A 15,465-nucleotide genomic window follows, 5' to 3' on the forward strand; every position below is an offset into this window, starting at 1 on the left:
CATGAAAGGTAAACTTCAGATTTTGCAAAATGTGCACATTGTCTAAAGGAATGCATAAAAGATGTTCAGTGCAAGGAGATGATGGAAATACTTCTCAGGTCTCTCTGAAATCTACCGGTTTAACGGTGAAATTGGAAAATTGAGACGAGAACAATTTGCATCAAATAAGCGTTTAAAAACTCTGCTCTTGGTTTATTTAAATGTTTTAATAACTGCATGTCTTTTTCACGCGAAGGATGATTTAATTCTGGCTCATTGGCAACAGATGCATCTTTGATTCTTGGCGCGTCACACACGAGAATAAGGGACTCGACCCGGCGAGTTCCTCACTGCATGAGAACACATGTCCTTTGTTTGGAGCCGTGAACCCAAAGAAAGAAGAGCTTCAGTCTGCTGACACTCCATGTCCTTTAGAGTCTTTAGGACAGTTCTGGTTGCAGCTGAGTCCACATCAGAGAGTGTGTGTGTGTGTGTGTGTGTGTGTGTGTGTGTGTGTGTGTGTGTGTGTGTGTGTGTGTGTGTGTGTGTGTGTGTGTGTGTGTGTGGAAGTTCTGTTTGTTTTGGTTAGTTACTCTCTGTTGTCTTTCTCCGTGTTATCTGAAGCTATTTCTGGGGTTCACCCCCCACTTCTGTTTTCATTTTTTTATTTTCGTCAATATTTGTCTGATCTGTAGGTTCAGCTGCTGGCGTTAGACGGCTACTTCTGATGGATTAGTTATTAGGTTATTAGTTTGTTAGCTTCATAGTTTGTTAGGTTATTAGTTTGTTAGGTTATTAGTTTGTTAGCTTCATAGTTTGTTAGGTTATTAGTTTGTTAGGTTATTAGTTTATTAGTTTGTTAGCTTCATAGTTTATTAGGTTATTAGTTTGTTAGTTTATTAGTTTGTTAGGTTATAAGTTTGTTAGCTTCATAGTTTGTTAGGTTATTAGTTTGTTAGTTTGTTAGGTTATTAGTTTGTTAGTTTATTAGTTTGTTAGGTTATTAGTTTGTTAGGTTATTAGTTTGTTAGCTTCATAGTTTGTTAGGTTATTAGTTTGTTAGTTTATTAGTTTGTTAGGTTATTAGTTTATTAGTTTGTTAGCTTCATAGTTTATTAGGTTATTAGTTTGTTTTTTTATTAGTTTGTTAGGTTATTAGGTTATTAGTTTGTTAGGTTATTAGTTTATTAGGTTATTAGTTTATTAGTTTGTTAGCTTCATAGTTTATTAGGTTATTAGTTTGTTTGTTTATTAGTTTGTTAGTTTATTAGGTTATTAGTTTATTGGGTTATTAGTTTGTTAGGTTATTAGTTTGTTAGGTTATTAGGTTATTAGTTTATTAGTTTGTTTGTTCATTAGGTTATTAGTTTGTTAGGTTATTAGTTTGTTAGTTTATTAGTTTATTAGGTTATTAGTTTATTAGTTTGTTTGGTTATTAGGAGGCTAATGGGCTTGTTCTGTGTCACAATCAAGATTAGGTTATTACTTATTATACTTTTAATTGTAGACTTTTTCTGTTACTGGATACTAATCTTTGTAATTAGTAGTGATATACATTGTTTTGCAACAATGATATTATTTTTTCTCTTTAAATATCTCAGAAAACATGTAAATGCATTTTGCATATTCAGCATTTACAGTTGGTACACTTACAGACGCAGTACTATGTGTGTACTGTGTGTATTACGACGTGTGTGATGTTGCTTAATCAACATGGAGGACTGTAATATTGTGACGTTAGAGGAGCTTCTTCATTTATATGAATTTACCTCCATGAACATTTCTTTAAATTAGTTTGATCATTTATAGTGAATGTTAAAACGGTGTGTCCTGTTTGTCTGGTCACACTGAAGACAGATTATTTAAGCACTAATATTTAGTAACTGTTTGTTGACTTTTTGTTGATCTGCAAGTTCTGTTTTGACTCTGCAAAAGTGATTATTATTGGATGTCGTCCACAGTTTGTGCAGCAGAGCGCCGGACGGCTTTTTATCCCTGAAAGACTTTGTTGTTGTCGTCATTTTGTTTTCATCGCTTGAACTGAATAATTCATAAAACTCTCACGGGTGTGTGTGTGTGTGTGTGTGTGTGTGTGTGTGTGTGTGTGTGTGTGTGTGTGTGTGTGTGGGATGAGTTAGCGAGGCGTTCACTTTCACCACAGTGTGTGTTTGGACTTCAAATAAGATCACGAGACGGAGAACTTTAATGAGTTTGGAGGAAAAGTTCCAGGTTCTGAGGGTTAAAGGAAGGAGGACGAATAGAAGGAAAAAGAAGGTGTGTGTGTGTGTGTGTGTGTGTGTGTGTGTGTGTGTGTGTGTGTCTCTCGCTACCAGAGAGTGCAGCACCCAGTTCCAGGAAGTGTAGACGGTAAAAGCTTTTCTTTTATTGATCCCGTCTGAGAGTGTGAGTGAGTGTGTGTGTGTGTGTGTGTGTGTGTGTGTGTGTGTGTGTGTGTGTGTGTGTGTGTGTGCGCTCATGAGTAACTGCCAATGCACCAAATGCTTATATTTACAGAGCGCATGACCAGAAACGACACGTGTTTTACTTAATAATTTGATTACGTTTTATTCATATTTATTATGTCAAACGCAAACAAAACAAAATATTATTTAAACATATAAAAGGCTTTTCATTGTTTTAATTATTGAGTAAACTTTTGTAGCATTTACGAACAATATTTAATCTGTGTGCAGCTCATGATATACATATCAAACTGAACATAGGAGGACGTAGTTTATAGACTCACGGGAGCCTTAAGAAAAATACTACCTTAAAAAATATATTTTTTGTCAGTCACACATTTTATTTCAGTTCCAATTTTTAAATTGCAAATTTTAGTTTGGCTATTTTGTGCTTTTTTCCCGCTCCGTTGCGACATGTGTGTAGTTGAGGCGTCTCTCCACTAGAGGTGCTCTTCTCTCCTCAGAGCTTCAGCTGGGGGTGGAGCAGCACCTTCTGGGGGCGGGGCTATGTGACACAGACGGCCAGCCGAGCCCAATCACAGCACAGCTCTATGCCACCGCTTCCCCGTGGGCCAATCACAACGGGCCAGAGGAAGCCAACGGGAATGAGGCGGGGCTGCTGTTAGCCAATCAGGAGAGAGGACTGGCAGAGAGCAGTTCAGGGGGTAAACCATTTTTAATACAGAAAAGAAATAGCACACTTTGGGCGGCAGTTTACTCCAAAATGAACATAAGAGTTATTGCATGGAAGTAAAGCAAAAATACGCAGCTCATCTGCTAGTCGTGTATTTTAGAAAATGATCTCACTTCACGAACATGTCGTATTCAAAGTAGTTTGGAGTAGATTGTTGGCCCTAATACACACAATAAATACACACACTAGTGTTGATATAACTAGCATCATAACCAGCAAAAACTATATTATTTAGCTCAACTACAAAACGTACAATTAGTTTTCCAAATTATTTAAAAGTATATATATATATATATTTGTATTTATTTATAGAGCCGACAGTTTACATAAATAGAGACTAAATCAATAAATGAATACAGAAGTTTTGGAAGATTGTTAGCTTGTTCAAGTTAGCTTTCGTTTTATAGGGTTAGCGTTCATAGAGTTTGCCCTTAACTTAAATACAAGCAGCCTAAAACTCCATTAATCAACTTTAAAGGAGTTGCAGCTGTTTGAGTCTCTGTGAGCCTTTAAGTCCGCGCTGCTCTTATCAGCTCATGCAGCCGCTGATAAACTTCTGTTCTCTACCTCGAAACAACGAGCAGCTTCAGATATAACACACGTTTCTCTCAGGGGATGAAAACACAGCTAAGATGAGGGGAAATATTGAACTTAATAGCACAAAATGAATCATAATGCTGCTCTGTGTTTGTCGGATGTGTAAAAATGAAGCCAAAATGTAAATAGCGTTATTAGTCTGTCGGCTTGTCTCTGTTACTTTCTGCCCTTGAGTCACCAAGAATGGATGAAAGCAGCTTTAAGGTTATTTAAGTGACGGCAAACATTCACAAATACCAGTTAAAGCTTAATATATGGCCTTAAAATGTAATTAAATCTACAACTTCTGAATAACAAACACGTCCAGCTTTACTAATATGTCTACATTTCCATAATACTATTCTGTTCATCTCTTGATAGTAACAGCACTAACTCCTCTCTCTTCTCCCTCTCTTGTGGCTTTTGCACGACCTCTCCATCCCTCCCTCCTTCCTCCCCTCTTTCTCAGACTTGTCATGTGACCACAAAAAGGAAGCGTCCAGTCCCGACTCCATCTCCCGATAGCCACCGTTTGTCTCTCAATAACCAACGTCTCTCCTCCCCTGATCCCATAATGCACCGCTTCACTCTTGTGCAACACACAAATACTGTGTTTCTCTCTCCCTCTCTCTCTCTCACACACACACACACACACACACACACGGTATTTTAGTTCAACGTACCAAATCAATCAAAACTTAAATTACCGTTAGCTGAGGCTTCGCTTGTGTAGAAATGGCTGTGAATAAATAATTATTATATTGAAACATTTACTGAATGTCTGAGTGTTCTTTATCCTTGAGGGGAAAAGTCTCAATAGACATCTATTAAGCTAAAGTACAAAGGGTTTTGTAGTATTTGGCTTTTTTTCTTCTCTATACACTTGTATGGAACAGAGCTTTATTTGTATTTGTATTAAAAAAAGCACACGTTTCTTGATTTTGATGGGAAAAACCTGCATGAGAAGTGAACATTGTGGCAGTGAAGAGGAGCGTGGAGACATTTGAAAGAGTTTAAGTGCGTGTGACGACACACAATCTGAACATTGCATCTATTCATTTGAATTCCAGGAAGACGTTGAATGTTTCTGATTAAAGATATGAACTCCACATCCAATGTCAACAGCCTCCTGCATGTGTTGAAGGTTCCTTCTCCGTCCTTCAGGGACAAAAAAACAAAGCTGCAGAAGAATAATAAGCAGGAAGAACCTCCCATGCCTTCTTTTAAATGTGGGAATGTTTCCCGGAATATGGTGAAAATATTCAAGTAAGAATGAAGGCCCTAAAAGGAAGAGTTCATTTCTACGTTGAAGAATGTCGACCTATTTAAGCGGCAAAAAAAAGAGAAGCAGAGAACATGTAGGAATCACATTAATTGTCGTAAAAGTCCGATAGTTACCTAAAAAGTGGGACATGTGACACAAACGGGGGCGGATTAGTCGCACGAGGAAAACCATTAAGCGATTAAAATATTATGGCGAGGGCAAAAGGACGAGCTGTCTTCGTCTGTCCGCCTTCCTCACATCTGTGTGACCCGACCTTCAACAGCCAAACGTCTCCGTGTTTGTGAACGAGTGATTTTGTTTGTGCAACATGTGGCCGCGTGTTTCTTGACTCACACGTCCACAGATGGGTCGAAAAAGAGACACAAATGGGATTCACCAGATACTTTTATGCTTGTTTTTTTCCATCCATCCATACTTTTTAAATCATTTTAAAAGTAAACCATCATGCCGTCTGTAAAAGAACATTTACTTCCCGGCTCGTTGAGACTTAGCAGGTGTTTCCTGTTGAAGTGCGTGCAGCTGGAAGAGGAGGATTTATTAGAGGCACTTTGTGCCGTTCAACCTTCAACTGCTTTACTTTTCTCTCTCAACGTCCTGAAGCATTGCAGCGAATGACTTGTGTTTGAGTCTCAGGATAAGTATGAAGTTTAACATGTTTTCTAAGATTTGATTTGATTAGAAAGGTATTTAAATTGATGTGAATATTTGTGAATGAGGGATTAGGGGCCGCTAATGGCATGTATTACACAAAACAGTCATTTTAAACTGTCTTTGTTGGTTATTCGGATTAGAATATGGCTTTTGCTTCATGTTTAGTTTCTCTTACATTGGCGTCACTTCCTAAATGTGGTTGCTGTGGTGACGGAGCATGGGTAAGGCTCTGCAGGGCGAGGAATGCAGATTACAGAAAAAGTAACGCTCAATTTACAGCAGAAGGTACGTGATGTTGGAGTTGATGAAAGACACATATTTCGTGGCACAATACAAACAATAAAGTGGTGTGAAAACAGTTAAGATAACTCAGATGTATTAGCAAATACATCGAAGCACCCTGATGGGAAATTAAAAATGAGAAAGAGCAATTACTCGTGGAATAATTAAGGACATTGGCCACAAGGGGACTCCTTCGTGGAGTGTTTCTGGCATACAAATCGGGAAATTAAAAGTCTATTTACAAACGCTTGAGTTTATTATATATATATTTTAAAAAATCATTAATCCATTCATTCATTTTAGTCCCATCTGTGTGCGTAGGGAAGCTGAAAAGTGCTGTACCCGAGGAAGACGAGGAGGAAGACAACCTTCAGGACGACTGATTCGGGAAAGAAACCTCAGCACAAAAGTGGCGGCCGATCTTTTGACGATCTGGACAAAGAAAACAACGGACTCTCCGGCGTCCATCTCGAGTGTAGCAGCTACAAGACAAGACATCAATCAGTGAGAGTGTTTCTGGAAACCAGTCAAACCAGCGCCGCTCTTGGACAGGAAACGGCTCACGTAGCACATTCACGTCAACGTGACCTTGAATATCAAACTCATCAAAATGAAAATGTACCTTTGCTTGCCCTGTTTTTAGTTGAATAAATATGGTGGAAGCATAACTTCCCCTTTAACCAAAGCAAATAACATCTCACTGCCGTCACGACAGTTTAACCTCAAACAGCCGACATGTTAATAACGCTTTTACCGGGAAAAACGTGTGAACCCTGAAATAACTTAGCCAACGGACTTTGACGTCACTGTCATTCCAAAACACACACACAATGTGAAAGTTACATTTTATTTGCTCTACTAGCTACTAGTTTAGCCAGGAACAGCTAGCTATCAATGGTTAAGCAATAATTAGCTAGTTAATTGAAACCAGGAACAGCTTGTTAGCTAGTTAACTGAAACCAGCAACAGCTAGCTATCAATGGTTAAGCAATAATTAGCTAGTTAACTGAAACCAGGAACAGCTAGCTAGCTTGTTAACTGAAACCAGGAACAGCTAGTTAGCTAGTTAACTGAAACCAGGAACAGCTTGTTAGCTAGTTAACTGAAACCAGGAACAGCTAGCTAGTTAACTGAAGCCAGGAACAGCTAGCTAGCTTGTTAACTGAAACCAGGAACAGCTAGTTAGCTAGTTAACTGAAACCAGGAACAGCTTGTTAGCTAGTTAACTGAAACCAGGAACAACTAGCTAGTTAACTGAAACCAGGAACAGCTAGCTAGTTAACTGAAGCCAGGAACAGTTAGCTAGCTAGTTAACTGAAACCAGACACGGCTATATAGCTTGTTAACTGAAACCAGGAACAGCTAGTTAGCTAGTTAACTGAAACCTGTAACAGTTAGCTAGCTAGTTAACTGAAACCAGACACGGCTATCTAGCTAGTTAACTGACATCAGACACGGCTATCTAGCTAGTTCATTGAAACCAGGAACCGCTAGTTGGCTAGTTAACTGAAATCTGTAACAGTTAGCTAGCTAGTTAACTGAAATCTGTAACAGTTAGCCAGCTAGTTAACTGAAACCAGGAACAGCTCAAGCTAATTAAGTAATCAGATAAACAGCTACATTACTGTCTGTCAGTTTACTCTAAACTAAATGAAAAACATAATAAAAAGGTAATTCTAACAGCTAAAAAACTGTAATTTTAAACTAGCTATTTGCTAACTACTTGTATAACTTATACTTTGTTTCACTCCCCAGATTTTCATGAACGTCCACTCTGTAATCAGGAAGGCGGTTGACACAACAGGAAACACCTAAAAATATAACGTTACTTATTGAAAAAAATAAGTAATGCAATAAATACAATAAGTGTTGAGCTCATTAATGTGCAATCTGAGTCACTGGAGCCTACGGTTATCTTTCAAAGCAGCCATTTTGACAGTAATTAGCATTAACGACGCCGGCCCTCATTGGGTTATAATTGTTATGACTTACACACATGGTTTTCCTGAGGTCAAAGTATATCTGCTGTGAAAAAGGGTCAGTTATAATGATTATAAACGTGTTCCTGCTACTAAAATTGGATTTTCACAACTTCTACAGATGCTTTTAATATGCAAAGTGAAATATCAGTTTACAGTTGACCAGCACAGGCTTTTACTCATTTTCACTGAATTTGATAAATCAGATTACTTCAAATGTATTTTAGTTTTTTCATCTTCTGTTCATCTGCAGTATGTAATCTTGTTTGTCGCAATAACAGCAATAAAATGTCAGCATTGTACACATAGCTGATCGAGGGATATAAAATGTGAACTTCTCTGTCCTTCTAGAGTATTCATGGTATTAGTTTTCTTGTGGTTCCCCCTGGTGGCTGCTGTTGGACACTGTCGGACACTTTTTATAATTCTCTCAGACAAATTCAGTGGCAGCTGCCAGGGGAACAAAACATTTAGTTTAAAGACTACAATTTAAATGAATAGTAGTAATGAAGTAATTGCACAGCGGGAAAAAAATACATGTTTTGGATGTTGAAAACAACTCTTCACCCTGCGGCTTTTATCAATAAAAAGGAGATTGTTGACAGATTTAACTGCTTTACAAAACCAACAAGATCTGATATTTGGTGTTTAAGACTTAAGTCTTGTTTTGGAGTGGTTCCACTCACTTCCAGAGATCTTTTTCTCCCAATATTCTCCCTGATGTGCAGTCTACGGCAACAACTGGTGTATGAAATCCTCTCTTACATGCTTAGAAATTAGGAAAAATGTATTATAGAATAATATAGCAGCCTATTCCAAAATTCCTCCGTAGACTAATTGAACCTGAACATAAATTAACTATTTCAGGCAGGAATGTTGAACATTTTCAGGGAACAAGGAGATAAGAAAGATGGCCGAGAAATTCATTCTCAATTGTAAGTAAATAGGAGAAAGTTGAAATAAACATTTCTCTCACACGTGTTTTCTTTGACTAATGTATCTGTTTCCCAGGTTTTCACGGACAATTGGAAACCCTGTTTTAATGGCTAATGTGATAATATAAGCAGTCTGTTGACATACCAGATCCAACTGGGTTTAAACTGACGACAGTCACCCGATGGCACTTCTTAGTCATCCTATTAATACCTTAAGTACTTCAACTTCACATCTCAGCCACACACACACTCACAGCTCAGGTCTGACACCGCACCGAAAGTTTAAGTTTTTATTCATTAATTTAAGTTACACGGAGGAAATCAGGGACACAAAAAAAAGAAAAAAAAAAAAAATAGAAGAGGTTAGAAAGAAAAACAGCAATCATTCCACATCAAATGGCAGAATGTGTCCAAGGATCCGTCCGTACACGCTGATAATGCACACTACCGACTAAAATACACCGCAGGAATAAGACCTGCGCTCTGCTGTGAAGTGCAGACGCGTCGCTGGAGCGTCTCCGCTCCACGCCGGCCCTGCTGCGTCCAGATGGTAGCGATGCCGGACGAGCCTCCAGACAAGCGCCCCGCTGTTTGTGACGCGTCAGCAGAGGGCGATTGGGTTTGCGTCTCGTTACGGCGCCTCTTGCAATGACTTGATTTGACAAAAAAAAAAATATATATATATAAATCAGACCGCACTTTGTAAAAGTCACCCGCCGGCCCATAAGAAGGTCCCGCACAACCATTGCAAAAACGAAACTGCGAATACGGAAAGTGTATTTAAGGATGCCCACCGACCACAGATAACAAATCCAGTGACATCACAGAGAGAGTGTGTATGTATGCATGTGTGTGTGTGTATGTGTGTATATATACACATTGATTTTTTTTGTCTTATTGCAGCTCCAGGTTTTTGTAGATCAATTAGGATTTACTTGTTTTCGCTGTGGAGGAATTGGTTCATTGGATTGTTCCTTTAACGTGAAACACTGAGACATTTATGGAGGTGGTGGACCGCCAACCGCTGCTGTTAAGGCGCCGTTGAGCAAGGCACTACCCCCGCAACCCCGGCCCACCAGCGGCTGGTTCAGGAGGGCCCGACAAAAAAAACAAAAACAGCGAAATGTCCCAACCGTAAAGATATAAATGCCACCGTCTTTCTGCGAGAGATCTGATAAATTACCGTTGAAGAAGAAAGAAAAAAGAGAGTAGCACCTACTGGACCTTTACTGAATCAGAGTTGACGAACAGCTGTGAGGAATATTTGCAGCTTCATGTATATACCGTAGTATTAATGCAGTACTTGGTGTTTCTTTGTTGTGTTTTTTTAAAGTTTGTTCCCGCTGAAGGAGTTCTTGTGAAGCGGCTGGTTTCCAAACCGTCCCGACACTTCAAAAATAAAAAATAAAAATGGCATTTCACCCCATTAATACCCAAACACTCCACCACTTCCAAGCCCTGAATACACAACTTTTAGTGTCAACACATTTGGCAAATAGTCGTCATCGAGAAAAAAATAAAAACATAAACATTGAAAACGGACGTTCAGTTCACATCAGAAGTAGAATACAGATATTATATCTTTACCCACAAAAGGTTCAAGTTACGACTAGCTTGAAAAAAAGGAAGAAATGTAAAACATCACCATGTTATACAAAGTGTGTGTGTAGTGTGTGTGTGTGTGTGTGTGCTATGAAATGTTGAAAGATTAGTTTATCTGTCAGTGTGTAGAGAAGTCTGTAAACTCACAAGAACAAGTAACACGTCTTTCATTATCACAGGAATCCTCCTCCGTAAAAGAAATACAAAATAAAAATAAAACATTTTTAAAAATCCACGTCACATCATTTGCATTCCCAAAGTAAGCATCCAAATCCATCACCACGTATAGAAGTTTGTCAGCTGGCCACTAAAAAAAAAAAAATCTCAAATCTTTCATTGGAAAAAGAAGAAAAAAAAAGAAATAATATTTTAGTGTCAACTATATATATACTATATATTTATATTTTTGTTCTTTTATACCAATCAAACATATGGTATATTACGTGTTGCTATGGTAATGGTCCCTGGCAACGTCAATGAAAAAGTACAATGATTAAAATAAAGACACTGATCCCCCAAATTCACCCAGCTCATGTGTGTGTGTGTTCGTTTTTTTTACTTCAGCGTCTGTGTGCACTGAATTGTGGGAGTTTTTTTTTTTCTACGTCATTTTGGCGTTTAGTGTATTGTTTATGTATTTAGAGTCTTGTTTACACGCGTCGACATTTTTAGGGTACAAGTCGCACGCTGATGCTTTTTATTGTCGGAATATTAACATTGAGGCTTTGTAGGCATAGTTTAGTGTGTTTAGTGTGTACTTTAGTGTGTGCGTTAGTGTGTGTTTGTTGTGCGGTCAGTGTGCTTCACGCGTTGGCGCTGATGCTCTGTTTGTAGACGGCGTGGTAGGCGTTTCGGAGCAGAACGTAGGGGAAGCAGGACTCCAGCAGGTCCATCGTCAGGAAGGGCGACTCCTGAACGATCTGAAACACAACAAATGAGACTTTTAGATTATAGAAATATGAATATGGCAGAACCATGTCGGGCTCATTCTTCCACGTTATCCCTCGTTTTCTCGATGGGTGATTTTCACAGGGTTCATACACATTGTGACCAATGTTCCATGACTTTAAACCAAATTCCCATGATCAAACATTTAGTGAAATCTGGGTGTAAACAGTAAAAAGTGAGTAAATGTAGTATTTAAACTAACAATGAGAACACAAAGCATACAGTAAACCTTAAATGACTCAAATGAATGAGACAATAGTTTGATGAAAAGAATAAACATTTATATAGATGCCTGTATGTATGCCTGCTTATATTTTGAGTCTTTCTTTTAAAAGCATATTCATTATTTCAAACTCAGCGGAAATGAACGTCATGAACACATGAGTATAACACATTTACATGAACACATGAATATAACACATTTACATGACTTTTACTAAACTTTTGGGATTTTATTTTTTTCAAGGATTTTTCCAGGTCTGGAAATAACCATTTTAAAATTCCATGACTTTTCCAGGTTTTCCATGAGCGTATGAACCCTGTTTTCACCCGACGTTAGTGAGAGGGTGAAAACATTTCATATGTGTTTTAACATTGAAGGGAGACTTTTCCTCCACAGGACAAAGCTCACATGTCCCAGGAACATGTGGACCAAAGAACAAGTTCATATCTCCATTATTTATATTTTTAAATCATGTCTTATTGACGATTCCCAAATTTTTCACCCAATTTTGTGCCTTTTTTCAGGGTCCCATCATGATACCTGTTTATCGTTTTATGAGAACTTCTACAGGGTAAAATAAAAGAAGAGTACTTCTATCAGGTACATTATATCAGGTGAAATATACCCGACGGTAGTGATGGTGTTACTATTCTTAACGTTAGAGTTTTAGGGTTAAACGAGCTCAACGCCTCTTAACTCGCCGTAAGACACACGGACGGAAACATTAAACATTAAAACAAGAAGTTAAATACGTCTCAGCAAAACAAATCCTTAATTCACAGTAAGTTGAGAGTAAGAGGTTTCTCTCTGCAGCGGCTCTCACGCCTCCATAAAAAAAGCTTGTCTTTTCGTTTATCTTCAGGATGAGACACCAGAGAGAATAAATACACAGAAGGAGCTTTAAAGTGGCGCATTAACTACCGTTAGATTTACCCACATGGGTCCTAGTGACGCAGGACAATGAGCTTCCCTACAGTCTAAAACATCATCTGTTCTCCTCTCGGTTCGTAAAAAGGAAACGCAAACTGGACCAGAACAAAAAGGAAATAATGTATATTCTCCCCCCTAGTTTGGACCAACTCTCTCACCATGTCCAGCAGCAGGTAGACAGACTCTCTGTTACGCGTCGTCATCTTGTCCGTCTCCTGGCCGATCTTCAGCAGGCTGGACGAAGCCAGCTGCACGACACACACACACACACACACACACACACACACACGCGTTTTATACATTTATAAAACGTCAGCAACATACATCCTTGCATTTCATTACCAGCTGCCTATTTTCTTTAAACATGAGCATCAAAATGATCTTCTCATCTTACAGCCAGGAACTCCTTCAGCCGGTCCTCGATGCTCCCCTTGTGGATGGTGAAGAGCGCCGCAGCGATCTGGTTGATGGCTTTGGCCAGGCAGTGGATGTTGTTACAGTGGCCTGCAGGGGGCAGCAAACACACGCCGGCGGAGAGAGATCAACAAGGCGTCGTCTGCGTTTGATAATCAAATTAACTCCGGTTTCAATTCTGACGCGTGTGGAAGACCCCGCAAGCAGAGAGTCTCCACAATGAAAAAAGAAAGTGGAAATGATGAATTCCCTCTTTTTGTGTTTCATGCAAATGAACGTCATTAAGTGTGTGTGTGTGTGTGTGTGATGCATAAAAGCACGTGAATATTAAGTGTGTAATTGTAAGTTCACACGGTGGCTGATGGGGCTTCACCGGCGCCGTGTTTTCGAGACGTGCTTCTGGAAAACCAATTGCTGGCCCGTATGCAGTCTGCATACTAACAATGGTGGAGCCCATTACAACTCATTATCCTCTTCAAATGTCCCTTATTAACAATGGCGCCTCTCATTTCAAGGTTGTTAAGAGGCAATGTCTTGATAATCCATCCTTGAGTGACGAATCTCTCCGACGCCTGATCAAAAAGCCTCATTTAACTTCACAGAATGCGTCTTTTTATGGAAATACATGCAGCAAATAAGGTTAAAAATGTATTTAGAATCTAATAGTTAAACAAAAAAGGTACACAACGATGATTATTATACATCTCTTGTGCACACAAATGAATCCATCCGAGGGACGCGAGGTCGATCTGGTTTGCATGCAGAACAGCGTCGTGCCGCCGATGCAGTAAATTATCTTTTCTACGACGTGTCGTATTTTCTCCTGCGCTGCCATTAATGAGCTGCGGATGCGGAGCTCGATATTTTCATTATTCATCATCAAAAGTTACGACGTTATGGCACAAAACACCAGGTAGTTTTGACAGCGTTTTTAGAGGTTTACGTTCGGGGTAAAAAGAAACAGAATCTGAGAATACCAGACAATACAAAAGAAGCATGGCGGCCTACCTTCGATGGCCGGGCTGTACTGTGACATCACGTTGCTGGCCAGCGTCGGCAAGGAGACGGCCACGAACACCATCAGCAGACAGGCGATCTTGTACTCCTCCTCCGGACTGATGTTCTCTGCACAGACAAGCTCTTTTCAGACATGGATTACATAACATTGCTTCATCTGTCAAAAGTCATTCAGGCACAGGAATGCTGTCACGATACCAAAGTTATGACTCAGATGCCAATATGAAACACGAAAAACAAGGAAAAGGAAAAGCAATGGAATAATAGATGACAGAACATAGAACACTTTAAAACTGATTTTTCTAGATTAGTATTTATGTGATTTCGTTGACAGTTCACTTTATATTTGCAACCAAATATCACTTGTTTAACAGCGTTTCTTTTGTAAAACAGCGCCCCCGCAGTTCAGGTGGAGGGTGGTACTGCAGAACATCAGATTGGCGAGCGGCATACAGAACAAAAATACAACTAAACGACAGGAAAATTAGATGAAGTTCTGTGAGAAGTCGATGGAGGGAAAAGCTGCTTGAATCAGGAAGAGACATGAGAAGCTTCACACATTCACATTTAATATTCAGAGTGCGTCTTTGCATGCGTACTTTTTTGGGGCTCACCGCTTTTCTGCGAGGACAGAGCGACCACCAGCGCCGGGTCGATCTCGCAGGGTAAACCGGCCGCTGATGACAGCTCGTAGACGTTCATGGCCACCTGGAAGCAGAGAGGTTCATACATACGCATGAGGGGACGCCCAGGCAACGCTGACGGCGGGTTAAGAGGTCACTTTATTTCTATTTCACCTTCATGTCTGTTTCTCTGGGGATGTGGTCCTTGAAGTCCTCCACTGAACTCACCAGGAAGGGAATATGACAGGACAGCACCTGTGGGGAGGGAGGGAGACAGAGAGGGAGAGAGAGAGAGAGAGAGAGACAGAGAGGGAGAGAGAGAGGGAGAGAGAGAGAGACAGACAGACAGCAGGTGGTGCAGCATCAGAGCTCGGAAGGAATATTCTAAAAATATTCAACAATGTGACATTTATGGTGCTTTTATGTCCAAAACCAGATAAGAACAAGTTCATTTTCTGGATGTTTTTTTTTTTTTACTTTCCAACTGAAGCCATCAGCATTACATTTATGTAGCGGATGTATTGTACAGTCAGGGCATTCGACCATGTGGGAACAACCCAAAATTGCAAGAATCATGGGTACAAATCTAATAAATCAGAGGCAATTTGGGGAATTTTTTGCACCAAATTGCCCCCGATGTTTCAACTGTAGGCACTCGCATTGTTTTTCTCCATTGGGACAAATACTCCAGAATGTTTTTGACACGTGCAAGTACTGAAACGTCATCAAATATACTTTTATTTGTTTATTTTATGGGGCAAAGTGGAGAGACGTGCAGAGTTTCTGCATTCCTGACGTCAGCGGGGAGTTTGTTCCTCCATCGACAGCAAACAGTCGGGATGAGTAACAATGTGTGTGTGTGTGT

General features: G+C 39.5%; 2 protein-coding genes across 3 annotated transcripts in view; one reads left to right on the forward strand and one right to left on the reverse strand.

The window, feature by feature from the left end:
• LOC306747272 (protein phosphatase 1 regulatory subunit 1C-like) overlaps positions 1-4,445 on the forward strand; it is a gene marked incomplete at its 5' end in the record, with an annotated part of 9,003 nt that extends 4,558 nt beyond the window's left edge. The window contains 3 exons of the mRNA XM_079230310.1: positions 1-8; positions 2,906-3,106; positions 4,181-4,445. The exon at positions 1-8 is cut by the window's left edge and continues 47 nt beyond it. Coding sequence (XP_079086436.1) covers positions 1-8; positions 2,906-3,106; positions 4,181-4,236 — 265 coding nt within the window. The 3' untranslated portion in view covers positions 4,237-4,445. The remainder of the gene's footprint in view (positions 9-2,905; positions 3,107-4,180) is intronic.
• Positions 4,446-9,119: 4,674 nt separating this feature from the next.
• nckap1 (NCK-associated protein 1) overlaps positions 9,120-15,465 on the reverse strand; it is a gene marked incomplete at its 5' end in the record, with an annotated part of 32,407 nt that continues 26,061 nt past the window's right edge. For both annotated transcript variants that reach the window (XM_079229593.1, XM_079229594.1), the window contains 6 exons: positions 9,120-11,365; positions 12,705-12,794; positions 12,941-13,050; positions 13,969-14,085; positions 14,592-14,685; positions 14,775-14,855. In XM_079229593.1, the coding sequence (XP_079085719.1) occupies positions 11,249-11,365; positions 12,705-12,794; positions 12,941-13,050; positions 13,969-14,085; positions 14,592-14,685; positions 14,775-14,855 (609 nt within the window). In that variant the 3' untranslated portion in view covers positions 9,120-11,248. The remainder of the gene's footprint in view (positions 11,366-12,704; positions 12,795-12,940; positions 13,051-13,968; positions 14,086-14,591; positions 14,686-14,774; positions 14,856-15,465) is intronic.

Source organism: Taurulus bubalis (genome assembly GCF_910589615.1).
Source record: "Taurulus bubalis genome assembly, chromosome: 14".
Lineage (NCBI taxonomy): Eukaryota > Metazoa > Chordata > Actinopteri > Perciformes > Cottidae > Taurulus > Taurulus bubalis.